This window comes from Cyprinus carpio, chromosome A8 (assembly GCF_018340385.1).
Source record: "Cyprinus carpio isolate SPL01 chromosome A8, ASM1834038v1, whole genome shotgun sequence".
Lineage (NCBI taxonomy): Eukaryota > Metazoa > Chordata > Actinopteri > Cypriniformes > Cyprinidae > Cyprinus > Cyprinus carpio.
Genome location: NC_056579.1, coordinates 14,956,351 through 14,983,091, shown reverse-complemented (window position 1 = coordinate 14,983,091; position 26,741 = coordinate 14,956,351). Strand labels below are relative to the sequence as shown.

General features: G+C 38.1%; 1 protein-coding gene across 1 annotated transcript; it reads right to left on the bottom strand.

Annotated features, from left to right (window-relative positions):
- Positions 1–1,541: 1,541 nt before the first annotated feature.
- Positions 1,542–26,560, bottom strand: LOC109108739 (cytospin-A). The gene is made up of 15 exons (XM_042762440.1): positions 26,334–26,560; positions 13,352–13,517; positions 13,099–13,252; positions 12,629–12,960; positions 10,580–11,878; positions 10,288–10,495; positions 9,546–9,619; positions 8,966–9,141; positions 8,445–8,608; positions 8,192–8,331; positions 6,052–6,142; positions 4,553–4,642; positions 3,374–3,536; positions 3,053–3,155; positions 1,542–1,700 (listed from the first exon to the last, which is right to left on the bottom strand). Exons 2-15 carry the CDS (start codon positions 13,478–13,480, stop codon positions 1,557–1,559), a joined length of 3,267 nt encoding a protein of 1,088 aa, XP_042618374.1. The 5' UTR covers positions 13,481–13,517; positions 26,334–26,560; the 3' UTR covers positions 1,542–1,556.
- Between the last annotated feature and the right edge of the window lie 181 nt (positions 26,561–26,741).

Here is a 26,741-nt window from a genome sequence, read left to right as displayed (position 1 = left end):
GTGTTAGTCACTCGACAGTGAGGTGAAGCATTATCAAGGCAAACGGATTCTGCATTAGTGGCTCCACTGTAGAGGATGTTCTTTGACATATCGATGCCATATCAGCATATGCTAACTGAACTGTGCTCAGTTTAATACGAGTTTGTGCTAGGATTAGGCTTAGATGATATGATGGGACGTTGCACTTAGTTGGTGGTTAGTTGGTGATCATCTGTTGTATTGGTTTGACAATTTAATAAAGTACATGTGCTCAGGTCTCAAAATACTTGTAGATAGAGGTGACGTAAGTCATAACACTCTGCCACATTGATGTCCTGAAAGAGAAAGAGAGAGAGTTAGAGTGAAAATTAAAGTGATTCATATAATTTCAATATATCACTTAACTAAAATTAAAAACATATCACTTAAATAAAATTTAATAATTGATTCATGTCATTTTAATAAACAACCAAAAAAAAAATAAATACATTTATTTTTTTTTGAATGAATGAATACTTTTATTCAGCAAGAAATTCAGCAATTGATTAAAAGTGACAGTAACAATTTCTGTTTTTAATAAAAGCTGTTCTTTTGAACATCGATAATAAAAGGAAATGCTTCTTAGGCAGCAAATCAGCATATTAGAATGATTTCAGAAAGATCATGTGACACTCAAGACTGAAATTTAAGCTTTGCTATCATAGAAATTCATTTTAAAATATATTACAATAAAAATAACAACAACAACAACATTTGAACTGTAGTGTATTACTAGAACACACACAAAAAACAATCTAGTCACTGATTATCAATCAAATTCTAGGCAACACATTTCTGAGCAAAACATAACATGAAAAATCTATATTTTTGTTGTGGAAATGTCCACAACTGTGCAATGATTTTTAATATTAGATTAATTTCTCTGACTTAGATTCTCAGGAGCTTCAGAGGTGCTTTCAGTATGTGCATGCTGAATGTATTGTTTAAGTAATAAGTAAAACAATTGTGCTATAAGTAAATACTGCTGGCTGATAATTAAGTGTTTCCAGCTTTTCACCTGCTGTCAGCTTACAGGATGGGAGTGGATGACAGAAATATTCCTAACTCAATGATTAATAGAGTGCTTTAGATCTGCATTAGGTCTTTGTGCATGTTGTTCCAGTGCAAACCGGAGCTCCTGAACGTGCCTATTTGTGCGCAAACTACAGACTTTCTGCATCAGCTGGCCTGAATGAGCTGCTGTGATCAAGCTAATGCAAAATACAGATTTAAAACCTCTTACCAGAGTGGACTTGATTCCCACACTTTCTGCTCACACATAAATAGTTGTGAGATTAACGGCAACTAATAAAACAAGATTAACCTTACCAATATGTTTTGGTGCCACTGAATATGAATTATATAAAAAAAATAAAACTCTCATAGACTTGAAAAACTTAAAATAAATGCCACATGGTTTTCCCATTAGTGCACTAAATAATAATCATTATCCAAAAATCATTATATTACATGACCAAATATGTTTTGGTGCCACTGAATATGAATTATTCTCCCATTAGTGTTGTATGGCATGATCATTATGCAGAACTCAGTAGTGTACTTGCCTTGTCCTGACTGCTGAGCTCTTGATAGGGAATATGAGCAGGCAGGTACGTGTGAAGGACAGCGCAGAAGGCCAGTCCATCATTCCAGCTGCTGCTAAAGTTGGTAATGTCGATGTTCTGCATAACAAACAAACAGACATGACAGACTTCATATAAGCCTCCTAGACTTTGCATTAGCAATAATTAAAAATGCAGTATTATGAAAATAAAGCTGCAGTACATTTAATACCACATTAGATAGGGTTTCAGCAGGATACACCATGTTTAAGTCATTGCAATTCAGTATGGCACATTCGATGGAACATAACCCCACAACGCAAAATCTACTCATCTTCCTGTGGTGTAAAAAAGAAGGTTTCCTGTTCATAGCTTCGCCCACAACCTCTTTTGTGTGCTAAAGAGCAAACTAATATGTTTCAGATCCATTTCTACAAATGTTTTGACTTCCACTTTTCACTGTAATGTGTGGCAGAAGAGCGGAGAGACTTCAGCCTCCCAGACATCATTCTTTAGGGATGAGCAGAGGGTGCTGAAAGGAATAAAGTTGCTTTTTTGTTCCTGTATTATTGTGATGCTTGAATCAAATACAATAGCATCTCTTCCGTTCCACTTTGATAACCATCAGTTGTGATCACAGCTCATAGTTTCACATGTGGGTGGTTAAGACAACCAGAAACAAGAGAAAAAAACTACTTCTTAAAATACATGCAAACAAGCAAGGTAACTGCAACTTTAAGCTGCATTTGTTTATAATGAATTTGACTTCTCAGACTGTGTATCAGAAAACTACTGAGGATGATGTATTTTAAAAATAGAGAAATCTATTCACAAATCAACAAAAGATTTATTGGAGACTTTATGTTGCATAAGAAAGATTTAGTAATTTCTAAATAAAAATGCCCTGATGATGCAAATTCAACGAATTTGTTCCCAGAAGTGCTGCTGGCGACCCTGTTTTGCGTCAAGTAAGTGCCATTTAAAGTGCCAGAGAAATCTAGCGGACTTCCTGGTGAGGATCTTGATAAATAGTGACTATGACAACCACACAAGATTTTCTGGAAGAGATAGACCTTGTTTAAAAAGTAGAAAAGAGCTTTTCACTGAAATCTGACAGGGGGAAAAAAGATGGATATAACAGGTAACAAATAGGCCAACATAACAACATCAAAAATATCCAAGTGATCAAAAGTTCCGACATGAAACTGACAGCAGCTATAAAATAATAGTAAGAGGACATTGGAAGAACACAACAACATCACCATTAGCTGATATATAAAAATTTAATATATATATATATAAAAATATATATTAAAAAAATCTTCAGAATCAAAATCAAAGTAATCTAGCAATGTGCTTTTTATGGTATATATTAATTATTTTATCATATATTAAATAAGTATATAAGTAAATCTAAGTATATGATTTTTAATAAATAATATAATATACATTTCTGTTTCTATTTTACAAACCTGATAACCCTCGGTTTTCTTCTGACACCACCTCAGCAGTGCATTTCTTTTAGAACCACCATATTCACGAGCCAAAGCTGACAGAGGGTCTTTTCGCTCCTCTCTACACGGATAAACAAACCAAAAAATGACTATTTTAGCAACCGTGTTATTATCAACTCAGGGAAAGCATTCCAGCATTTTAGTTTCATATCATGGAATATCTTGAACTGGTCAAGGTGCATGTTCATTGAAGGCCGTGACATTTATATGAGAATCAAAACAAAACTGTGTATGATACAGCATGTGTGTAGGTTAGCCAGTTGTAGGGCAGGTGCGTACCGAAGGCGGCTGCGTGCGGTGGGGTTGACAGAGGCTGTGGGGGAAGAGGAAGAGGACAGGGAGAGAGGAGGTGCAGCAGAGCCCATGGATATCAGAGAGGAAGCTGGGCCTCCATCAGGAGCACTGATATCCCTCTTGGCCTCTTCACTGCTTCTCCGAGACACTAAACAGTGGAGAGAGAAAAAGTTTGATTATCTTTTGGGTAACATTAGTCCTATTCTTTTGGTTTACATTAGAGGGAAAATAAAAAAAATCATAGCCGTTATAAAAAGACATTAAAAGTCACATTCATAAATTGTAAAATTTAAGAACGGATTAGATTTACTATGACAATGTAACAATGTATAAGTTATAAAAATCCAATGTGCTTCCCACATTGATGCATCCTCTCCAGTTACATTATTGTCTTAAAAATATGAAAATAAGTACAAATAGTGCCAAAATAATTCAATTGAATTAAAATATGACAAAATTTCAGACTTTACGATGCATGGTACCATTTATTTAAAAATTGTAATGAAACTGAATTGTTGGCAGGGCAAAGTTTTGCACAGAATGTACACAACTGTCCAAAAGTTTGGATAATTTTTTTTCAATGTTTTCCAAAGAAGTTCTATTTTGTTCACCAAGGCAGCACCTATTTGATCAAAATTACAGTAAAATCTGTAATACTGTGAAATATTCTAAAATTTGAAAATAAGTGTTTCTATTTGGGTATATTTTAAAATGTCATTTATTCCTGTGATGCAAAGCATCATTACTCCAGTCTTCAGTGTCACATGACCCTTCAGAAATCATTCTAATATGCTGATATGCTACTCAAGAAACTTTTCCCATTATTATCACATTATTATTATTATTATTTTTAAAACAGTTGTGCTGCTTAATATTTGTGAAAAATCTGACTTTTTTTCAGAATTCATTGATGAATATATTTCAAAAGAACATCATTTATTTGAAATAGAAATCTTTTGTGACATTATAAAAGTGTCTTAACTTTCACTCTCTATCAACTTAATGCATTCTTGCTGGATAAAAGTTTTAAAGCCTTTCAAAAGAATCTCTTTATTTATATTTATGAATAAAACATTACAGCACTGACTATGAGTGCATTAGTTGAGTGTTTATTATAAGCATAGTGTCTGTATTAGTTAGATTTGAAATAGGTCTAAGCTTCACCTGTGATAGTCTTTGTTGTGTCCATGTTTGAGACTCTCTGAAGAGCTGAAGCAGGACGGCTGCTGTTGGCTGCTCTTAGTAGATGCTCAGCTGCAGACAGAGAAAGAGAGAGATATTATGTCATAATCAGGACTTCAATATCTGTTATCAGTTCATCTGGGAGCTAAATATAATTCTTGCAGTAATAGGAAATAACTCAATGAAAAAAAGAGAATGAATGTTGCAGTCTAAAACCACACAATGCTAACCTGACAAATTGACAATAAAATGTTATTGCATATTAAATCAATGACAATCAAATGCTTATACATGTATAATCAAAGAAATCAATCTAATAAAATGAAAGGAACATTGGAGGGAAAAAAAGACTAATGTTGACAGCCAATAAGTTTCAATAGCTGTAAAGGGTCAAACAGGGCAAACGATCACTCGCGCATGAAAGACATCCCGCCAATCAAAACACAGTCCACAAAGGTTGATAAGAGTTTCCAATAAGCAGCCGAATATAAGAGCAAGCATGACAAAAGGGCTCTATATCCTCTTTCACACATTCACAAATACACACTGCCTCCCTCTCCAGCATAATAACGGTGAAAATGAGTGAGGAGGAGGCATTGAAACCAGAGTATGTGTTCATACTTGGTGTATTTTTGCATGACTTATCACATCTGAGGTCATCATGAGCTCAGTGTTGCTTTTGCGGGGTCATAAACTTTTACTAAGAAACTACCTCCAAGAAACCAAATCCCACGACATCCACCCTATTACAACTTCTGGAAAATCTGGGTGCTACGATTCACATTATGCGTTTTTGTTTTTGCAGTGGGTCATAACTAAATGAAAAATTTGGTCATTAACCTGGTCAAGGTGGAGTGGCACAACAGCACCGCCATACGTTTTGACTAACACATTTCCATTTTTTGTGATTATTAGAAAAGTATTTTTAAAAAATCATTTTATAGACATTGCATCACAAAGAATAATTCTGAATGAATGAAATATTTTAGAGCCGAGTATAAATAGAAAAAAAATATTTAAAAATAAATAGAATAGATTTTTACATGGTCCTAGGCATAATTTATTAATTACATTATAATTATTATTTGTGTAATTATTATACCATATTCGACATGACCTTATGAAGATTCATCCAAATAAATGGTCTATAAATCTATTCTTATAGTTATTCTGCTATGTTATTATAAAACATAATAGAAAATTCAATTTCAAAAATTGATATAACTACAAAGCAATTTTATTTTAGAAAACACAATTTAAATGACAAATATGTTGTACTCTTATGTAATAAATTAGATGTGTTACAAGCTGACAGGCATATCCACTGGCTACTAAAAGGAAAAGCTGGCATGACCTGAATCAAATTGATATAACTACAAATAATAACCATTTGAAAGACTGAAGGAGAAATGAAAAATTGATATAACTACAAATAATAACCATTTGAAAGACTGAAGGAGAAATGTTGTGGTGTTTGTTACCTGGCATGCTGATGTCTGTGTAACTGGGTCTTTTGTCTGTAAGGGAGGAGAGGGGCTTCGCAGCTGCCATAGAGCCAGTGATGGAGTGTCTCTGTAGGTGATTAACATAAACAGTATTTAAATCATCTTAATATATCAGCTTGCATATTTTTTCAGCAACTGGTCTGATCTGAAACAAAAGATAACTGTGACTGAATAACGAAAGCAGAGCCACTTGAGGCGAGACAGGATTAGGAGAGAAAGTCATAAAGAGAGAAATATCTCATACACTCTACGCCACTATTGAGATAGATTCATATTCTCCATTTCATTTAAGAGCTCCACTTGCGCTTTTCTGCACTACAGGAAGCTGTAATAAGACTTAGCACCTGATCCTTGTAAAAGGTCTCTTTCCCTTCATGACAGGTTACACATTCACGGCTGGACTGTGGTCAGCTTATGTTAAATCCCATTGCTCTTTTCCCCTACATCAATCAAAAGACTGCAGCTAACCTCTCAGGAGGACATGACTTCAGATCTATTTTCTCTTTTTCAGCTGTCCTTACCTCATCTCTCTTAACTTCAATAATGTCCTGACAATCACACCCTAATATATTTCCCCGGTGCTGAACATTTTTAACAGTGTCATTTATATAAATATATGTGTGTGTGTGTGTGTGTGTGTGTGTGTGTGTGTGTGTGTGTGTGTGTGTGTGTGTATGCAGTCAATATCAAAAATTGTGTTGTAAATAAACTGTGCATGGTTTCCAGTGTAAGCTGTGGTAGTTCTGATAGTGCCATTGTCATGTGAAGATCAGAATCCTACTTTCAAATTACATATCACATTATACTACTAACGGTCAAAATGTTTTCATTTACCCTTCAGTTAACAAGCTAAGAGCTCAGCCTACTAGCTTAGCACTAACCGGTTTAGTAAAGCTCTTCTGACTAGTTAGAACAAGATATCAGCATTAAACATTTCCCTTCCTTTGTGTTTTAGTTAGTCTCTTAGCTTACTAGTTTAGCATAGCACTAAATAAAGAACACTCTTTTGAAAAGCTAGAAACAAATTGTCACAACAAACTTATTTGTGTTTTCAGTTAGTCCCCAATTAACAAGTTAACACATTAGCCTACTAGCTTAGCATAACGCAAAATTGTTAAGAATGCTCGTTTGATGATCTACAAAAAATTAAACATTTCCCTTTAGCCTTTTCCCTTCTTCAGTTAGTCTTCGCTTAAGCTAACAGTTCAGCTTACTAGCTTGGCATGGCAACAACTGCTTAAGAACTCTTTTGACTAGCTAGAAAAAAAGTCACAACAAATTAAATATTTCCGGTTCGTTTGGTTTTTTTAGTTTGCAAGCTAACAGCTTAGCCTACTAGCTTGGCATGAGGTTAAAGGGGTCATATGCTGCTGCTAAAAAGATGTTGGTGTAATGAAATGTGTTTATGCGGTTTAAGGTTCAAAAAACCAAATCGGTCTGAAAAGCGAGGAGTGCTGTGATTGGCCAGTTATCCGGTTATATTTGCGTGAACATTTGGGTGGCGTTATGCAAATCTTCCCACATAGTGACATAGAGAAGTGGCGGAATGTTAGAATGAGCCGTTTTAGGAGGGCGTGGTTGACTTAACTTTTATAAAGAATATCTCTTTGGATTTGAGACTTTAGTCTTTGCAACTTTACAGATCTTCTTTATGCACCAAGAGCTTGTAACACTCCAAAGAGAAAGGAAAACTTGAAATCGCATCATATAACCCCTTTAAATTGTTACGAAATTTCTTGTGATGAGCTAGAAAATTGAACATTTCTCTTTATTTGTGGTTTCGGTTAGCCTTCAGCTAACTTAAGCTAAGTTAACAGCTTAGCTTACTGGCCAAAACTCACACAGAATCAGCAGTTGCGGCTGCACTAGGAATAAAATGTAAAAGGAAACAGAACCATCCCACAATGGAAATTCCGTAGTTCTCATGAATGAGCCAATCCTGTGAGAAATGTCAAGAGGCCCAAAAGAGGAGGAAGTGCGGCTATCTCAGAGGCTTCCGAGATTCAACAAGCAGGAAAAAGAACCAGAAAGCTACTCTGTGACCTTCACAATGAAAATAAATCGCTCTGCGTCACTGTGAAGATGTGTTGTGTGTCACTGTGTAACTCTGAGATACCTGCATGGGTGAGACAGCAGCAGCAGGTGGGGTCTTCATAGGGCTGGGACTGAGAGGTGTGCGAGGTAAAGGGGCGCTCGTGGTTGTGCTTGCAGCAGCGGCGGCTGCAGCAGCGACTGCAGTACCATTAGCTCCAGGACCTGAGACCACACCAAAACAGATTAAATCAACCTTTTGAGACCATTAAAGATGCCCCAAAAATGAAACAGAAATAAAACTAGCCATTTAACAATTTTTAAAAATGGCGAGGTACCCTGTGAGGCACTGTCAAAGCTTTTGATGAGGGTTTTAACGGTGGGTGACGGCTCGGAGGATGTGGAGGGGCGTCGACTCAGTCCCATGCCTTGCCTGAGTGCAGCCAGGTCCCTCTCAACAGCGTTCATGTAGTTATATACACGTCCACGCTCCTCGTCTTGCCTTTGAGACAGTACAGTCATATTTTAAACATGGATACTCTGTCTCCTCATAGACAGGAAACTCTTTATTAAATTAAATGATTATGTGACACTCATCTGCTACATTAATATATTTAAACAAACAAAGGTGCTCTCAGATAATTCCTGTAAAACTATGCCACCAAGGCTGGCCCAAACAGTACTATGTAAAATATGGTGTCTTCTAAAATAATCCAAAAATATACTAGTTAAAAACAAGTAACTTCACTACCAAAAAAAAAAAAAAAAAAAAAAAAAAAAAAAGGAGGAACAAGTTTTGCTTGTCAAGCATTTCACAGACTGGCAAGCACAACACTATGCACTGGCTTTTAACACTTACTTGCGGTTTTTAACTTCATCTATTTCTTTGCTCAACTTCTCGTTCTTTTCTTGGGCTTCTTGCAGGCGGCGGCGTAGGTCACCGATCTCCTCTTGAGCTTCTGACTTGATGTCATTAGCAATGACCACAGCAGTCTGCAGATCTGCCTGGAACTGACGCCACTCTGCCGACTCTTCCTGAGCATACATAAATGCACAAGCACAGAGGCACAGGTTTAGTAAGAATAATTATAGGCATGCATTAACCCATTTAAGACCACAGGCACCTAAACATGCTGAATTATCTCCAACTGGGATGATTCTAGATGTTTAAACAAGATGTTAAACAAACAAACAAACTGGCAGACAACCATACGGACAAAAATTCTGACAAATTGTGACAAAGAACTGGACATTAGTGGGTTAAGACAAACATTAATTAATAAACATAAAAAGTGGTGTCCACCAGTGAATTCTTCAGTAAGAAATTAAGATTTTCCTGTGGTTTTATCCTGACATTACACTCAAAATTATATTCTTTCTCTCTGTGAAAGCTGGGTCCTCAGATGACTGCATGAACTGCTGCCCCTGCCCTCACTCACCCTGAGTTTGCGGTGCAGTATCTTTATCTCTCTCTCCATGTCATGCTTCTGATCCTGAAGCTTTTTCATCGAACCTGCCGGGAAACCGGAAAGAGAGCAAGTGAGCATTTGAAATGAGGGCATACAGGGTTCACAAGGGGGACATAAAAAAAAAAAACACACTGTAGCAACAGTGATTATGTAATCTCATTCTAAATGTCACCACAAAGGATAAAAAGTGACAAGTAAATAAAATACATTTTCTCTCCTTATGATTTCCAATGATATTTGTGATCTGTAACAGTCAAGTGAAGGTAAAAAACATTTATTTATTGCTGCTTCACACTACTAACACAATAAGTAAACCACGTTCTTAAACAACTGGCACCACCACGTGGTGATATGAGGAAGATACACCAATCTCCTAGTGTCCAACATGGCATGTACCCAGACCTCCCTCAACCAGATTTCATTCTGCAACACTATGTTGAACAGTTCAGCATAAAATAAATTTGTTTAGGTCAGGGGCTCCCAATCATGTCTCTGGAGATCTACTTTCTTGCAAAGTTTAGCTCCAATCAAATCAAATACACCTATACCAGCTAATCTTCATCTTTAGAAGCACTTGATAATTACAAACATGTTTACTACTGAACTCCTCAGGAAAGCAGATCTCCAGGTAGAGGATTGGGAATCCCTGGATTAATTGTATCATAAAAAAAAGCATGAAACATTTGTGCAGAATGTGGCAAATCAGACTCACTCTCTAGGTCGCTGATGATGAGGTTGTCGTGAAGTTTGACGGCTCGGTGCTGCTCCACTTCATCTTCCAGCTCAAAAATGGTCTCCTTCATGTCTCCAATCTCCGTCTCCTTTTCCTGTAGGTCCTTACGCTGTTTCTCTAGAGCCCTCTTCTGCTCGGCTAACTCTTTCTGCACCTCGCTTTGGAAGTCCCTGTACTCGGCGTCCAGCTGGACCACCACAAAAGGAAACAAGGAGTAGTCAAACAGGCTCCTAAAATTTTTTAAAGCAGCTGAACAAGTGCTTAAGCTCACCTTGTTCATGGTGTCCTGCAGACATGCCACCTCATTGCGAGCGTGGCCCAAATCGTCCTGTAGTTTGGCGGCTTTGGCTTCAGCTTCTTCCTTGTCCAGTCTAACCCCTTCCAGGAGCTGGTGGATGTCGCTCTTATCTCCGGCATTGTGGATGGAGTAAAGCTCTGCAACCTTTTGCCTCTCCTGCTCAAGTAACACCCGACAGCGGCTCAGCTCACTCTGGTCGTTGCTGACCACAGCTTTACACTCCTCCAGAACTGCCGCCATGCCGGCCCGCTCCTGCCTTTCCACCTCTAGAAGTCTCTCCATGTGATGGTTGCGCTCCTTCAGTGCTGCGATCACATTCTGAGCCTCTGCATTATCCTGCTCAGCCATCTTTAGAGTATTGCTCAGATGTTGCTGCACACCCAAGAGCTGCTCGCGCTCAAAACTAGCATTTTCTGCAAGCTCCACGTAGCGTTGCTCCAGCTCCAGGTATCGGCCACTCTTGATATCTTCGTCTACTGAGTAGGTCACGCCGTGCTCGTCCAGGAGGGAGCGGAAGTACTCGATCTGACGGCCACAGTGCTCCAGTTTGTCACTCTGTTGGCAGAGGGAGTCCATAAGCAGGACCTTTTCTTCTCCCAGGCGTTCATTTTCACCATTTAGTTCCTGCGTGATCTGTTGCAGGTCACCCAGTTCCTGTAGAGTCGCTTGGAGCTCCTCAGACGTGCTGTGTTGGTTTTCCTCCATCTGGTGAATGCGCTCTGTAAGGCACGCCACTGACACCTCGCTGGTGTTTCCACTGCTCCCCTTCCGAGAGGAACTGCGACATGCTGGAGCGCCACCTTCAGACTCAGAGGATGACGAGGAGCCGCAGCCTGAGGGAGCATCCAAAGCATCGTCGCTGGAGGTCACCGCTTGGTAGACCTCACTGGACTCGCTGTCCAGGTTGTCTGTTGAGCCACTTCGCTGGCCTCCCGTAAGAAGGTCCTCCATGGAGCCCGGTGCAGATCCCTCCACAGAGGAGGCCACAGTAGCACAGTCTCCATGACCTCCACCACCTCCAGAGGAGGCAAGTTCAGCACTTGCGGAGGGAAAGCCAAAGATTTTCTCAGCCCCATCCAGTCTTTGCTCCAGGGAAAAGCCAAGAGCATTGAGGCGGTCCTTTAGCATACGGTTTTCATTCTTAAGCAGGTTGAGCTCTCCACGGATGGCCTGGTTCTGCTCTTGCAGGAGCAGCAACGTCGACTCCACATCTGCAGCTGTGATCACTGCAGCCGCCTCCCTCTCAGGTGGCCTCTCGTCCTCCTCATCTTCCTAGGAGAAACATAACATTGTGGGGTGAGGGCTTTTAATCTAAAGTAGTAGTTTTAATCTAAGGGACATAGCACAATCAGTTATGTCGCATTATGGATGCACCAACACTATTCATTGGTATTTGTCTCACCACATAAATACTTAAACTTACTATCCACATCCTAACTTCCACAATTATGATTATAAGGCTGACCAAATTATGACTATGACTTTTTAAAAGCTATAGAGATATCCTTAATTCAATCCACTATGGAGGCCCATTTCCACCTCAGAGTAAAAAAAAATATATATAATAAAATATAATCTCATAGAATGAGTTTTTTTATCTCACAATGTGACTTGCATCCATTATTTTAAACTTAAGCGCACAAATACCTTTTTTTATTTTCTTCTCTGAGGCAGAAACTGGATTCCATATCTATGAAATTGCTATAGAAAACAAAGCATGCACTGGATTACCTAAAACATTTTTTACTTTGATTGTGCAATGTGTTTTGGAAAAACTATTTTATTTTCAATTAGAGTAGTACTTAATATAGGCTGAATTAGTTTTTTCCTGAATATCCATGTTGCTGCTGAATTTAAAGTACCACAGAACATTATGAAAAGTCTGAATTGTCTGAAGTTTTTTAATGAAAGTAAAATATTATGTTACAACCACAGTCTTGTTTTGTTCATTTGTTTATTCATAACCAGGACCAAAAACAGAATTATGTAGGACACAATATTATAATGTGAATTTGATCTAACCTCAGGCAGTCCCAGCTGAACCCTCATGTCCCTCAGCTCACCCCGTAGCTGCAGGATTTCCACGTCTTTGCTCTTGGCCAGACCTAACAGATTTTTTACTTTGGCCTCCAGGGCCACTTTATCACTTAGCTGTCCGTCAGACTTTGATTTGCTCATGCGGCTCTCTGAGTCTGAGGTTTGGGCCAGTCCACGGGAATGCCTTGGCTGGGCCCGATCAGAAGCACCACTGGATGACTGCTTCTTACTGCTGGAGTTTCTGGAGTTTCGCAAACGATCACGTGAGGAGTTTGACTCCTTGGAGGCCGTGGATGATGTCCGTTTGCCAGATGGACCTGTGAAGAAATAATGTCAAATACGAGAACAAATGAACAACACACTTCACCCTTGCACTGCTGAAACTTCATCAGTAGTCTAAATAATGCTAAACAGTTATTTATGTATTGGTTAAATTAAACAAAACATTTAAATACCTGAGGTGGTCTTGATCTTTGTGTCAGGGTTATTAGTGTTTGTTCCACAGGACGTTGATTGAGTAGAGGTTGATTTCTTGCCCTTGGCAACACTGCTGTTTGTCCCTGCACTGCTCCCAGCCATAGCAGCTAGAAGATCATCACTGCTTTTGACCTGTTAATCAAAGATAAACAAATCAACAGAAAAGCAACAATAACTGAGTGACTTAAATAGTAGTTTAAATTGTTGATCTGCGCAAGAGAATGATGTTACCTTGGAGAGCGGCGCTGTGGTAGGGCTCTTAACAGCGCTTTTGCCAGCAGAGGTTAAAGCTATCACTGTGTCACCTTTACCTCCTCCACTTGCTGCCTTATTCCCCACTGGCCTTCCTGCTTTCTTCATACTGCGCTCGCTCCTGGTGATGCATCTACCCCTGAGTCTGTGCAAAGATAAAGAGAACATAAGTTACAATTTATGGATTCACTGTGACTAATTTGAACTAAATTAACAAAAATGCCAAAAAATGGTTGAGTAACCATACTGAAATCATAAAAAAGAGAGATAAATAAAAGGCTGAAATTCTTGAAAGTATCTCAGCATATGAATAAGATGCAGTGAAGCAGTAGTTTTAAAATATTATTGTTAAAATATTATAGTTTTAAATAACATTTGAAAAACTAAATCAATCCAAACAAAAATAACCAAAAATAAAAAACACAAAAAAACAAAAAACAAGATATTACGTCACAAAGAGGACCCCCATGACCGTCATGATCAGCAAGTCTTTTTGGGTTCACAAATGATCTGTTCTGAAATTATATTACCCTAGGAAAACATTAAAAACTTGCTATTTTTAAAAACAATTTACATTGAAAAATTTTTTAAACCATGTTTAATAATAACAATAGTCTATTACAATAAAAAAGGAAACTAAAAATAACCCAAAATGTTTGTTTTTGGTAAAAAAAATTATCTTTGAAAAATCGCTAAAATGATTTTAAAAAATTACATCTCAAAAGTTTTCTGACAAATATTCATACATAGATATAAAAAAGATTACTTTTGCATGTGGTACATTTTAAACTAGATATTTATCTAGATTATCTAGAATGCAGATTTATGAAATAAGCTCATATCTACAAATCATACAATCTATATATCTATAAATATTTTGTCTTAATTGTTATTATTCTTGAAAAGTGAAAAAAAGACTGGTTTAAAAGTCTTGGAAGTTTTCAGAAGGAAACTGAGACAACTTCTGTTCACTTCCACCAGGGGGCAGAATGCACTAAAATAACAGCTGAAGAGCAGTTGAAGCACTGGGTTAAAGGCTGAAAGCAAAGAGCATGTCTTTCCCAAGGCTAATTTAGCAGAAACAGCATGTTGGCAAATCTAACATGATGCTAACTTTCACTGAAGTTCTGATTCACTGTAATGACAAGGATCCGGCTCACATGTGCTCCTAGTGTATTAAAAAGCCACCGACAGGCGTATCACCATGAGTTTATAAGGGCTTGCCGTCTGTCTGCTGGCAGGGTATATACAGGAATCATGGAGTCAAATTTAATACCTTTTAAGACCTTTTTTAAGACCTCATCGCCACTCCAAGTTTTAACCAGTTACATCGGCAACACTTTAACTTACATTTACTATATATTGATTGTAAGATACCACAACTAAACAGACCTACTTTGTGATAACTCCTTATCAATACAACATAATTCAGAAGAGTGGGAACAAAGCCCAAGTTAATTAACTGACTAACCAATGCAACCCAAGAAACAGGAATAAGACCAATAAGGAAAACTGCTCAGTACTTGGACCACTTCTCTTCTCCATCTACATGACGTCATTAGGATCTGTCATTCAGAAGCATGGTTTTTCCTATCACTGCTATGCTGATGACACTCAACTCTACTTCTCATTCCAACCAGATGACCCGACAGTAGTTGCTCGCATTTCAGCCTGTCTGAGTGACATTTCTAGCTGGATGAATGACCATCACCTTCAGCTCAACCTTACTAAGACTGAACCACTGGTGGTTCCAGCTAACCCATCGTTTCATCACAACTTCTCTATACAGCTGGGTTCATCAACCATAACTCCTTCCAGGACATCCAGAAACCTAGAAGTTGTGATGGATCATCAGTTAAGCTTCACAGACCATATTGCTAAAATGACCCGGTCCTGCAGATTTGCCTTATACAACTTTAGGAAGATTAGACCCTTCCTGTCAGAGCAATCCACCCAACTTCTTGTCCAAGCTCTTGTTCTCTCCAGACTGGACTATTGTAATGCTCTCCTGGCGGGCCTTCCTGCATGTACTATCAAGCCTCTACAACTGATCCAGAATGCAGCAGCGGGGGTTGTCTTCAATGAGCCCAAAACAGCTCATGTTACTCCTCTCCTCATCAGGTTACACTGGCTACCGGTAGCCGCTCGCATCAAATTCAAGGTACTGATGCTTGCCTACAAGACGACCACTGGCACGGCGCTACATACCTAATCTCATAAGTTCAATCTTATGTGCCCTCCAGAAGTTTGCGCTCTGCAAGTGAACGACGCCTTGTGGTGCCATCCCAAAAAGGTTCAAAATCACTCTCACGGACCTTTTCCTGGACTGCGCCCAGCTGGTGGACAATTCAAACAGCTGAGTCTTTACTCATTTTCAAAAAACATCTAAAGATCCATCTTTTTCGCCTGCACTTAACCAACTAATACTAGTACTTACCTTTTATTGACTTTACCTTTTTATTTTCTGGTCTATCATATTCTTAAAAAAAAAAAAAAAAAAAAAAACACCTGGCTACGTGTTCTGTACTAGACTAACTGAGACTTGTCATAGCACTTGTATACCGTTGTTGTTCTCTTGTTGATCTGATTGCTTCTATTGTTCTCATTTGTAAATCACTTTAAATAAAAGCATCTGCTAAATGACTAAATGTAAATGTAAAAAAATTATTGAGGAGGGCAAAATAAAGCTCTCCGAGCTAACGGGACAATGAGTTCATACAGTAAATTCAAAAGATGTATTTGTAACATAACCCTCTGCAAACCATAGCTGTTTTGTGGAACTCTTCTCATGACAAACATCTGACTGATCAGACCGTTTACCTGTGATCACGGAGTGCTTGATTTGATAGTATCATTACTGAGTCAGAATGATCATGGAAGGTAAAATAATGATCACAACTATTACATCCTTTTAATTGTGCATCCCAAGCCCATGCCAGTAAAAAAATAAAATAAAAAATAAATAAAAAAAAACAAAGTAGCGCATTTACCATGTCCCAAATATAAAAATGTAATTTCCATCCCTAAAATACATATTTAACAGTCACTGTTATGCACATTTATCATAAACAGCTCAAATGCTTCCTACTAGTGTGGCCCAAAACATTTAGCACAGTTTTATTACAGGTAGAATGCAAAATGTTTCAGTGCAAGCATTTCAACCAAATGTAATTTATGCAATATTTCAACCCTTTAACCCTCTGGGGAGAATCAACCCATTGCAACAGTTTTCAGGTACATCTCAAAAAATTGAATATCATGGAAAAGTTCTTTATTTTTTGTAATTTAATTTAAAAAAGCAAACTTTCTTATATTCTAGATTCATTGCACACAAACTGAAATATTTCAAGAGTTTTTTTGTTTTAATTCTGATGGTTACGATTTACAGAAAATTAGAAAAAATATTTCCATTTTGAGCTTGATTAGCTTGATTAATTTTGAGTATAAATAGTGGGTACCTCCTAGGCTAGTTTAGAACATGCAACCACAATTATGGGAATGACTACTGACTTGACAGTTGTCCAGAAGACAATCATCGATACCATCCACAAGGAGGGTAAGTCACAGAAGGTCATAGCTGAAAGGGCTGGCTGTTCACAGAGTGCTGTATCGAAATATATTCATAGAAAGTTGACAAAGGAAAAAGTGTGGTAGGAAAAGGTGCACAAGCAACAGAGATGACCACAGCCTTGGGAAGATTGTCAGGAAAAGCTGATTCAAGAACTTGGGAGAGCTTCACAAGGAGTGGACTGAAGCCAGAGTCAGCACATCAAGAGTCACCATGCTCAGACTTCTTCAGGAAATGGGCTACAGCTGTCACATTCCTAGAACCAAGCCACTCCTGAACCGTCAGAAGAAAAACGTAAAAAAGCATTTCACCTGGGGTAAGGAGAAAAAGAACTTGGACTGTTGCTCAGTGGACAAAACACCTCTCAGATGAAATGAAGTAAATTTTGCATTTCATTTGGAAATCAAGGTCTGGAGTCTGGAGGAAGACTGGAGAGGCACAGAATCCAAAGTCCAGTGTGAAGTTTCCGAAGTCAGTGATGATTCGGGGTGCCATGACGTCTGCTGGTGTTGATTCACTGTATTTTATCAAGTCCAAAGTCAATGCAGCCATCTACAAGGAGATTTTGGAGCACTTTATGCTTCCATCTGCTGACAAGCTTTATGGAGATGCTGATTTCATGTTGCAGCAGTACTTTCGCACCTACTCACAGTGCCAAAACCACTTCCAAGTGGTTTGCTGAGAGAATCTATGGGGTGCTTGACTGACCTGAACCTCACAGAGAATCTATGGGGTATTGTGAAGAGGAAGATAAGTAACATCTGACAAACAATACAGAGGAGCTGAAGGCCGCTATGGAAGCAACCTGGGCTTCAATAATGCCTCAGCAGTGCCACAGGCTGATCGCCTTCATGCCAATCCGCACTGAAGCAGTAATTCGTGCAAAAGGAGCCCAAACCAAGTATTGAGTGCATAATTAAACCTACTTTGGAGATCTTGAACATTTCTGTAAATCTTTTTTGATTTATCTTTGAGAAAATATTTTAATATTTTGAGATACTGAATTTTAAATTTTCCTAAGCTGTCTCGCTTTTTGAATTAAATTAGAAAAAATAAAACTCTTTAAATATTTTAGTTTGTGTGAAAAAATAAAGAACTTTTCCATAATATTCTTTTTGAATTAAATTAGAAAAAATAAAGAACTTTTCCATAATATTAATTTTTTTTTAGATGTTCCTGTAAAAGCAGCCCAATTTCATGGAAAACAACAACAACAACAACCCTGCATCCAACACGAGCTGCAGAAGTCAGATTGACTGATCATGGGTCAAAAGTAAGGAGAAATGACTGACAAGATGCTGGAGGATTTGCTTTTCAACAGATAGCGAGCTTTTTGACAAATATAGATGTGCTCCCTTTACACAGTGCATGCAAGCATGATCACGAAATCAAAAGTGAACTGGCAGCGCTCATTTCAAAGGGATATAAATACCCCACAGATTGATAGCGGCACCCTAATCCAGTAGCCCCTCACTGCAGAATACAAAATCCAGGGGGTGTGGTTGGATCCACATCTAGGGGATGGAGATTGTTAGGTTTAGGGGTGGAGATGGGTGGGTTTAGGGATCAGGGGGTGGAGACAGGTAGGTTTAGGTATATGTAAGGTGGTAGGAGTTGGATCTGGACCCAAACACGCCCCCTGGATCTTGTGTTCTGCAGTGAGGACCATATCCCCTGATCTGCGAAAATTAAATACAATATTAGAATGTTTGCGGGAGTGGATTCAAAAATCATGGAAGCGGATGGAAGCATGTAGTTATGGTCAGAAATTCAGAGAGAGCGGGATCAACAAGCCCCGCGCTATCACGCAGCAGCGCATTCCGTCAGTGAGCACTGTAACAGATGACGTCAAATCTTGCGGGATTCCATAAATGAACTACACAGAACCCCACTATTCGGACAAATATACATAATGAAAAGAGGATAAAAATTTAATACTTTGGTAAATGGCATTTAAGACTTTTTAATACTTTTTAAAGGCCTTAATCTTCTCTAAATTGATTTATCAACTTTTAATACTTTTTAAGACCCCGCGGACACTCTGGCTGGGGTGTTGCTCTCTACTGTATATGCTGCTGAAAAACAGTGCCTTAAAAGGCAGCAAAATCCTGGATGTGTTTAAGACAGGATCAACAAAACAATACCAGAGCTACCCACTTGCACAACAGGAAACCCTTCAACTTATTTTATCACTTTATTTTTATAGACAAATTCCAACCGAAGAGTGAAAGCATGAGATCAGACTCATGCGGTTCAAAGAAACAGATTGCAAGTAATGAGAGGGCAACAAGCTAGGCTAATAATTCTGGGTATCGCACACTAATAGTGCCTGGAGACCAGAGGCAGAGCTATTAGATTCTATCATGGAAAGAACATCTGAAGAGCATTAATGGAGCCTCATTATATCACTATTCACCTTCAAAGCAAACCACACCACAAACAAACTGCACAAATAGGTCACAGCACAACAAAGGACACAACATTCATGAAAACTGTAGTTCATCCATACATTCTGTTATCATTTACTAACCCTCATGTAGTTTCAAAACCATATGACTTTATTGTGTTCAGCACAAAATGGATTGAACTGTTCGCTCTTTTCCATGCAGTTGTAATGGAGTCTGACGTCTTCAAGTTTAATGAATAGCCTAATGAAACATTTTCAATGAATCTGCCGAACTGATTCTTTAACTCACTCATCCATGATTTGGTCAAAGCATTTAAAATCCCACTGTAAGTGGAAATACAGTCAATTCAGTGAATGCATGGCTACATTGAAAATGTGAAACTGGGCAAGCTGTGTGACAGAGAGGCTTGCTTCAGAACAAAGCAGATAAAACAGACAATAATTGTTTATTTTTCCATTATATTGTTGCAATTTATATGTCACCTTTCCATTAAAAAGTGGATACTGTGATATCAATCAAATTGTTTAAGAATACTGAGAATAGTGGGATTATTATAATAATGACTTCGATTTCAATCTGCTTCAAACATAAAACTACAAAATCACCCCAAAACAATTAAAAAAGCATCATAAATGACTTCGATTTCAATCTGCTTCTCACATAAAGCTTTCATGTGGCTTCCAAATATTTGAAAAAGCATCATAAAAGTGCACTATATTCCATCCTTTATGAAGCTTGAAAGCTCCAGTCCCATTCACTCTAAGTGCATAAAAAAGAGCTGCCGGCACAGCCTTCGAAATGTCTTCTTATGTGTTCTGCAGAAGAAATAAAAAGCCATACATATTTAGAACAACATGAGTATAACTAAACAATGACTGAACTTTAAGAAAATAATATGCAAATTACCCAACATCTTTTAATTTTGAGCAAGAACTGGAAAAAGATCTGCAAAATAGACAGTATTTTCCAATATGTTTTGGAGAGATATCATGATATCATGAATCACCCAGTCCTCTGCACTTGTTTTTGGACAGTGCAGATCTTTCCAGATCATTCATTTAATAGATCCCAATTGTCCTCTCAAGCCTGATCATAGCGAGGCAAAGAGCCCGTTCCTCCTGTCTCTCAACGGAAGAGAAAATAAGGCCTAATATCTTACAGCTGTTGTGAGGCAGGGAGTGGGGGTATGTGGGAGAACGTTTGCTCATTTCCAATTTATAGACCCCCCAATGGAAAAAGCCTTCAGCACACATTCCCTTAAAGGGAGAGGTTTGGAACCATCCTGAAAGAAACACTGCTTCAGTCTTACAGAAATGAAAACTAAACACTCGAACATAAATTGCTTATTGTTAATTGAAACATTTATTGGTAAATAAATGCAAAATACATACAATTAATAACAAACATTCCCATTATTGTAACAAATGTTATATACAGAAATACATTGCATACTACATGCATAAAAAAACCTTTTTATATTAAGCTTAGTCCAGACATGCATCCAAAGTGAGCTGAGATGAAGTCAATCAAAACACTTGTCCAGGCATACAAGACTCACCTGGTGAACTCAGGAATGATGACTCATCCTTTAGACCCATATCAAATGTAACTTGTCACACCCTTAACATGACAACAAGATTAAGCACTTCGCTGTTTCCACACCCAACTTCCACTACAGAATGGCAGAATCCCACCCCATCTTCAGGCGCTGACTTAAGACTCCCTTCTTTTAACAATAACTTGATTAATCGTGACGGTGGAAAATATTGTGTTGACTTGTTGATACATTTTATTTGTATTAGTTCATCCTTTTTTTCCCAGCAGTTAACTTCCTGAAATACATGCTTGCCATCTGTTGACCACGGCGGTATCACACATGTGAAACTAAAGCACATTACAAAGGCTGCGATAGACATAAGTGATTTGGGGATTTAAATTGGATAAAATAAAGATGAATGTTAAACATGCATTTAATTATGTATGATTAAAGTCAGCATGAAATGGAAGTTGCAAATCACATTTTTCCATATTGTGAAGTATGTCTGAGTAAAACGGCTTATCAAACAAAACAAAAAAACACATAGGGTGGGACTTGACTTTGTCCATCAGGAATACACGGATAAATAATTTATAAAAAACAACACAATGCAATATTCATTAAAAATAAGAATTGTCAATTTTAATATCATGGTGATTTAAAAAAAACTTGACCATTGTGACTACAATGACTGAACATCTACCACCAGCTGAATGTGGGTAAGGTGAGTACTGTTCAAAAGTTTGGGATCAGTAAAGTCTGAGTGCAGATACAGTATGGATCCCAAATTTGACCTCAAGCTGACCACACTATAGACTGAGCAGTAAGAGGTGCTGACAGACACTCAACACTAACACTACCCACCAAGCCCTTAAATATGAGTCATGGGAGAGACATTTGCACACATACAGAGAAACAGATGCATGGTTTCACACTCCTCTGTAGAGTGCATCACATATACATCTATCACCTGGTAGGCCAAGGCTTCAAGGCCTGAATAAAAAAAAAAGGAAACATATGTGCAGCACAAGTTTTTTTCCTACGCTCTCTTTAATTCTTGACCGTGACTTCGTTTGCTGTCAGGAACGTGCAGGATGAGGTCACATTATGAGGTGTGCACTGCATGTGTAACGCTCACACATGATTTATTACTACAGTGAGGTCATCATAACACTGTGGACCCTGCCTATTAAAAAGACACACATGACTCCTCACTCTTCTGAATAATAACCGGTTTTTGATACCTAACTCGGATAATAGCACTTGCCTCGATTTACATAAAAAAAATGTTTCGGCCCTTTAGAAACTAGGCACTCTCAGCCAAAATGGACAATAAAAGGTGTCAATGGGCTGAGAATGGGCTCCTGTGTCTATTTTTGTTTGGATTCTTTGTTCTTTCTCTTTGGAAATGCACGTCTCAGTGGAGTCAGTAATGGGAGTATTGGGATGGCACTATTTGTTTAGTGCTCTTCATCAGAGCGCGATGGGGGTCTTGGAGTCCTGCCTGGTGCGGTCAGACCATTTGTGTTTGGGTAGCCTCTTGGAAAAAGTGAGGAGAAATATGCTGTGGTGCTTAATGTGGTGAAAAGTCAAAATAATAAACAATATTTTTATTCTGTGAGTCAGTGATGCTAGTACTTCAAATCAGAAAACATCACAATCACATTCGTTTAGAAATATAATAAGCCTTGTTTGACTGGCCCAAAAACTCCCTGAACAAAAATCCTGCTCCTCATGAATATTAAACGTGAAACACAAATGACAAGAGATATCTCTCAAGTTTCACAACTGTCTGGAAAATATACCGATGTTGGTAACCGTGGGTACTGAAATTTTAAAAATGTGACAATGACAGCATTTCCAGCTAGCATTCTGAGCGCTGTTGAGTGAATTCTCAAACAGCTCTTATTGGCCATTGTGTTTACACGCTCAACAGATATATCTGTGATTGGCTACAATGATCATCGCTTCGCGCTCTTCACCGAGCGCTTAAACAGATACAGACACGGATTTCATGTTTTGAAAGCCATGTCTATCAGTGGATTAACTTCGCCCACTGTGAAAACTGATTGGTCCAAAACCCTGTTCAACTTCACAGTACAACAACAAATATGTCCTTCACTGTTCTGATAGCTTGTGATTTTGTTTTATGTTTCATGGCTTTTTCACTTTTAGTACTAACAGAAAAATTACCTAAAGCAGTCGCCTAAAAATTTGCAAGAAATACCTGGAAAGCAGTTACATCAATTCTACTTAGGACTACAAAATAAAATCATAATAAAATAAAAATTTTTTATTTCATAAAATTTCTTTTAATAGTTTTTATTTTTTATTTATTTTTTATTTTTTTTAAGTCTCTTATGCTCATGAATGCTGCATTTACTTGACCAAAAACAGTAATACTGTGAAATATTATTACCATTTAAAATAACTGTTTTCTACTTCAATATATTTCAATATATATTTTATTCCTGTGATGACAATGCTGAATTTTCAGCAGCCATTACTCCAGTCTTCAGAAATCATTCTAATATGCTGATCATTTGATTTCATCTAAAGCCCCTTTCACACTGCACGTTCGACCCGGAAAATTGGCAGAACATTGCCGGATCACCTTCTGTGTGAATGCAAACACGTCCCGGGATTGATTCCGGGATCGATCCCGGGTTGGGGACCTAGTAACATTGCCGGGTTCAGTCCCGGAACAAGCTCTGTGTGAACAAAACCCAGAACCAATGCCGAGTCGTAGTGATGATGCACGTTATCGTGCGACTCTTTTACCTGGTGTTTTAAAAGGCAGATCAACATTTGCGATGATAAATTAGGTGCAAACTGTAATGAAGCAGAGATCAAGTAGTTCCTCACTATTCGCGCTGAAGCTGAGATCGTTCATCACCAGCTAAAGGGAAAGTTACCGTGCCTAGCGTTTTCGATTCACATCCTGAAGTCGTGTGTCATTACGGGACCTTTACAGGTTGTGTGTGAACGCACGCACATATTCCGGGAAATCACTGGCAGTGTGAAAGGCAAAATCTAGCGACCCGTGAACAACTGCAGGGACACATTACCCGTGTATTTTCAGGAATCGCAGTATGAAAGGGGTTTAATATCCTGAAACATTTCTGGTTATTATCAAACCTGAAAACAGTTTTGCTCCTTATTGTAAAAACCTATTATTGTAAAAGAAAATTCAGGATGAACAAAGTTTAAAAGAACAGCATTTATTTGAAATATAAATACTTTGTAACATTATAGATGTATTTACAGTCACTTTTGAATTTAATGTGCCCTTACTGCATAAAAGTATTATACTGGTGAGCATATATTATGTATATATTACATTTAATTTATATCTTAATAATCTAAAACTTTTGAACAGTGAAGTAGGATTTAAAAAAAAAAAAAAAAAAACAGAGACAATTTAGTCACAGTTCAGCTCTTGTAATACCCATTTTCCACTTCATCTTTTATCTAACACGCTACTCCAACTGCACAAGAACTTCAAACACTGTGAAATGTCTGAACAACATCTTGCTCTAAAAATAACACATCTGTCAGCAATCTTCAAATGCAATAAAATTAGTGAGCCCTTCCTTTAGTTGTGTTAGCATCCAAAACGCCAAACATTTCAAATTCATATTCACAGATATTTCTTAAAAAAAGTAACATGAGGGCCATCTTTTTCCCCACACGCACTTTGAATCATCTCAGCAGGGCTTCAGTGTTTCTATATGTGAAGCCATACACTCACTGCAACAGAAACCCTGCCACTGCTTCAGCTCTAGGAATGCGTTTTGTTTGGAGGCCTTTTTGGTGGTTTATTAGATCTTAAGAGGATGGCCTCCAAGAACTTTTTCGCTTGGGATGACTGTCCTGCTCTAGCCAAGGATCGAAAGCAGGCCAAACAGGCTGTAATTCTTATTGCATAAGTCCCGTTCCCTGAACACTGCATTTGTGATAAATAGTTTAAGACATTTTTCCACAAATGGAAAAAGGAGAAAGTAAAGGAAAATGTCTTGCTCTGCATCAAAATCACTGTGAGGTTTTCTTACCTCAACATGTCTACAAGCTCCTGATTTTTTCCTGGCCTATTTCACACAGTCTGCATCAATTAATCTAAGCAAATATGGAAAAAGACAGTCTGTTTCCAACTACGTCAATTAATCCTCTGGTGGTATTTTGTCATTTTAGACAGAAAAAAAAGAACTTACATTTTGAATTTAATTTTTTTTTTTTTAATTGGAAAGGTATGAATCTTGGTGACTTGGCACTTGCAATATGAACATAATCATGGATTGATTGGAAAAGGAAAAATGGTATTAAAAAGTCATCTGTGAGCTCTGATACAGGAAATGAATGGGAAATATGAAAAAAAAAAATACAAAGCAATTTTTTGGTTAGCAAAGTAGGCTTTGATAATGTCTACTTATATATCCAAACGTAAAACCTAAAAAAAAAAGTAATTATGCCTAAAAATACTCATAAGCAGCTAGGGACAGCCGTATGATGTGCTTATTGTCTTCGGTCTGTTTTGCCCACCAATGATCACAAGTGTGACCCCCAGTTATGACTACCAGAGTGTTAACATAATATAATATAAGAAGCCATCTTAGTAGTGCTGCCCAAAGCACACAAAACAATCAATTCTGGGTTACTATATGTCTGAAAGTGAAATGGATATGATAATTGGGACTTTAATCTAACGAGGTAGGAAAAACTCTTAAAAGGTGTGTTTTGACCACCAAGGACAAGTGTGACCCCAAAGTACCAGAGGGTTAATAGAATATAATATTTAAAGGCACCTGATATTCATAATGTATTGTTCCAATTTTGGTTCCTCAGTCACTATTCACACAAATGGAGAAAATATGCAATGAAACCGACTTGTGATTGAGACTTAAGTACAGTGACAAGATCATAATTTGGCACATGACTTATGTAGGAGCTGTGTACCTAGACAGCATTTCTGGCCGTCCCAGACAAACGTTTGAGTAGCAAAATGCTCCGTAGGTAAGCATCTTACTTGGTTTTACTACCTGGTTTACTACCTGTACGTTTATTCAATAAACCGAATTAGTGTTTTAAATCAGAAGAATTAAACAACTAATAATACAAACATTTCAGTGTTCCTTTAGCTAGAACCCGTAAGTTAATTTATTTCTCAGGGAACGTTAATCAGATATTGACTGACACATGTCCTATCAGAGTTTGACTGTCCAGTTCGCGAACTAACCTCCATCTCTAAGTTACAATGTTTCATAACAACATGAAAAACACAAAATCCGACTAAACACAAAAATATCACCTATTTACGCACTCTGCGACATCCTCTTTCATCACTCCAGTGTTTGTCACAGCGTGGTTGTGAGTTTACAGGCTAACCGCTAATGCTAACAGGATGTGCTACTTGAACAGGATGCGAAGTGAAATAAATGTCTCATTTATTACCTTGGCTCCCTCCTCTCGGTCTGTACAAGCGCCCGTCAGGGTAGACGACCTCCTGGGTCGTGCTCAAAGGTAGACAACAAAGGGTTTTCCGGAGTTTTAGGTGGTGTGGCATCGTTTCTGAGAGGCAGATAGCCGTCTCATGCTACACTGACGGTTGGCCGCTGCAGCGCGACTGACTGACAGACTAAAGACAAACACTCATAGATCACGTCACCACACACTCGCTCTGCGCCCGCCTACCGCATGTGTTTCCATAGTACGGATGTGTGTGCAGCATGAAATATTCATTCTGTCAGCTGAAAACAACCAACTTAAAAAAAAATCGTATTTAAAAAGTGTACAGCGAGTTCTAATTTAAAATATCTTTTAAAACGAACGCAACCTGCATTAACGTCATACTCATACAAA

Coding starts and splice junctions, on each gene's coding strand:
- LOC109108739 (XM_042762440.1), bottom strand. CDS start 13,480: ATGAAGAAAGCAGGAAGGCCAGTGGGGAATAAGGCAGCAAGTGGAGGA. Junction 3,537..4,552: donor CACAACAAAGACTATCACAG/GTGAAGCTTAGA, acceptor TCCACTGTTTAG/TGTCTCGGAGAAGCAGTGAA. Junction 1,701..3,052: donor AGAAAACCGAGGGTTATCAG/GTTTGTAAAATA, acceptor TTTGTTATGCAG/AACATCGACATTACCAACTT.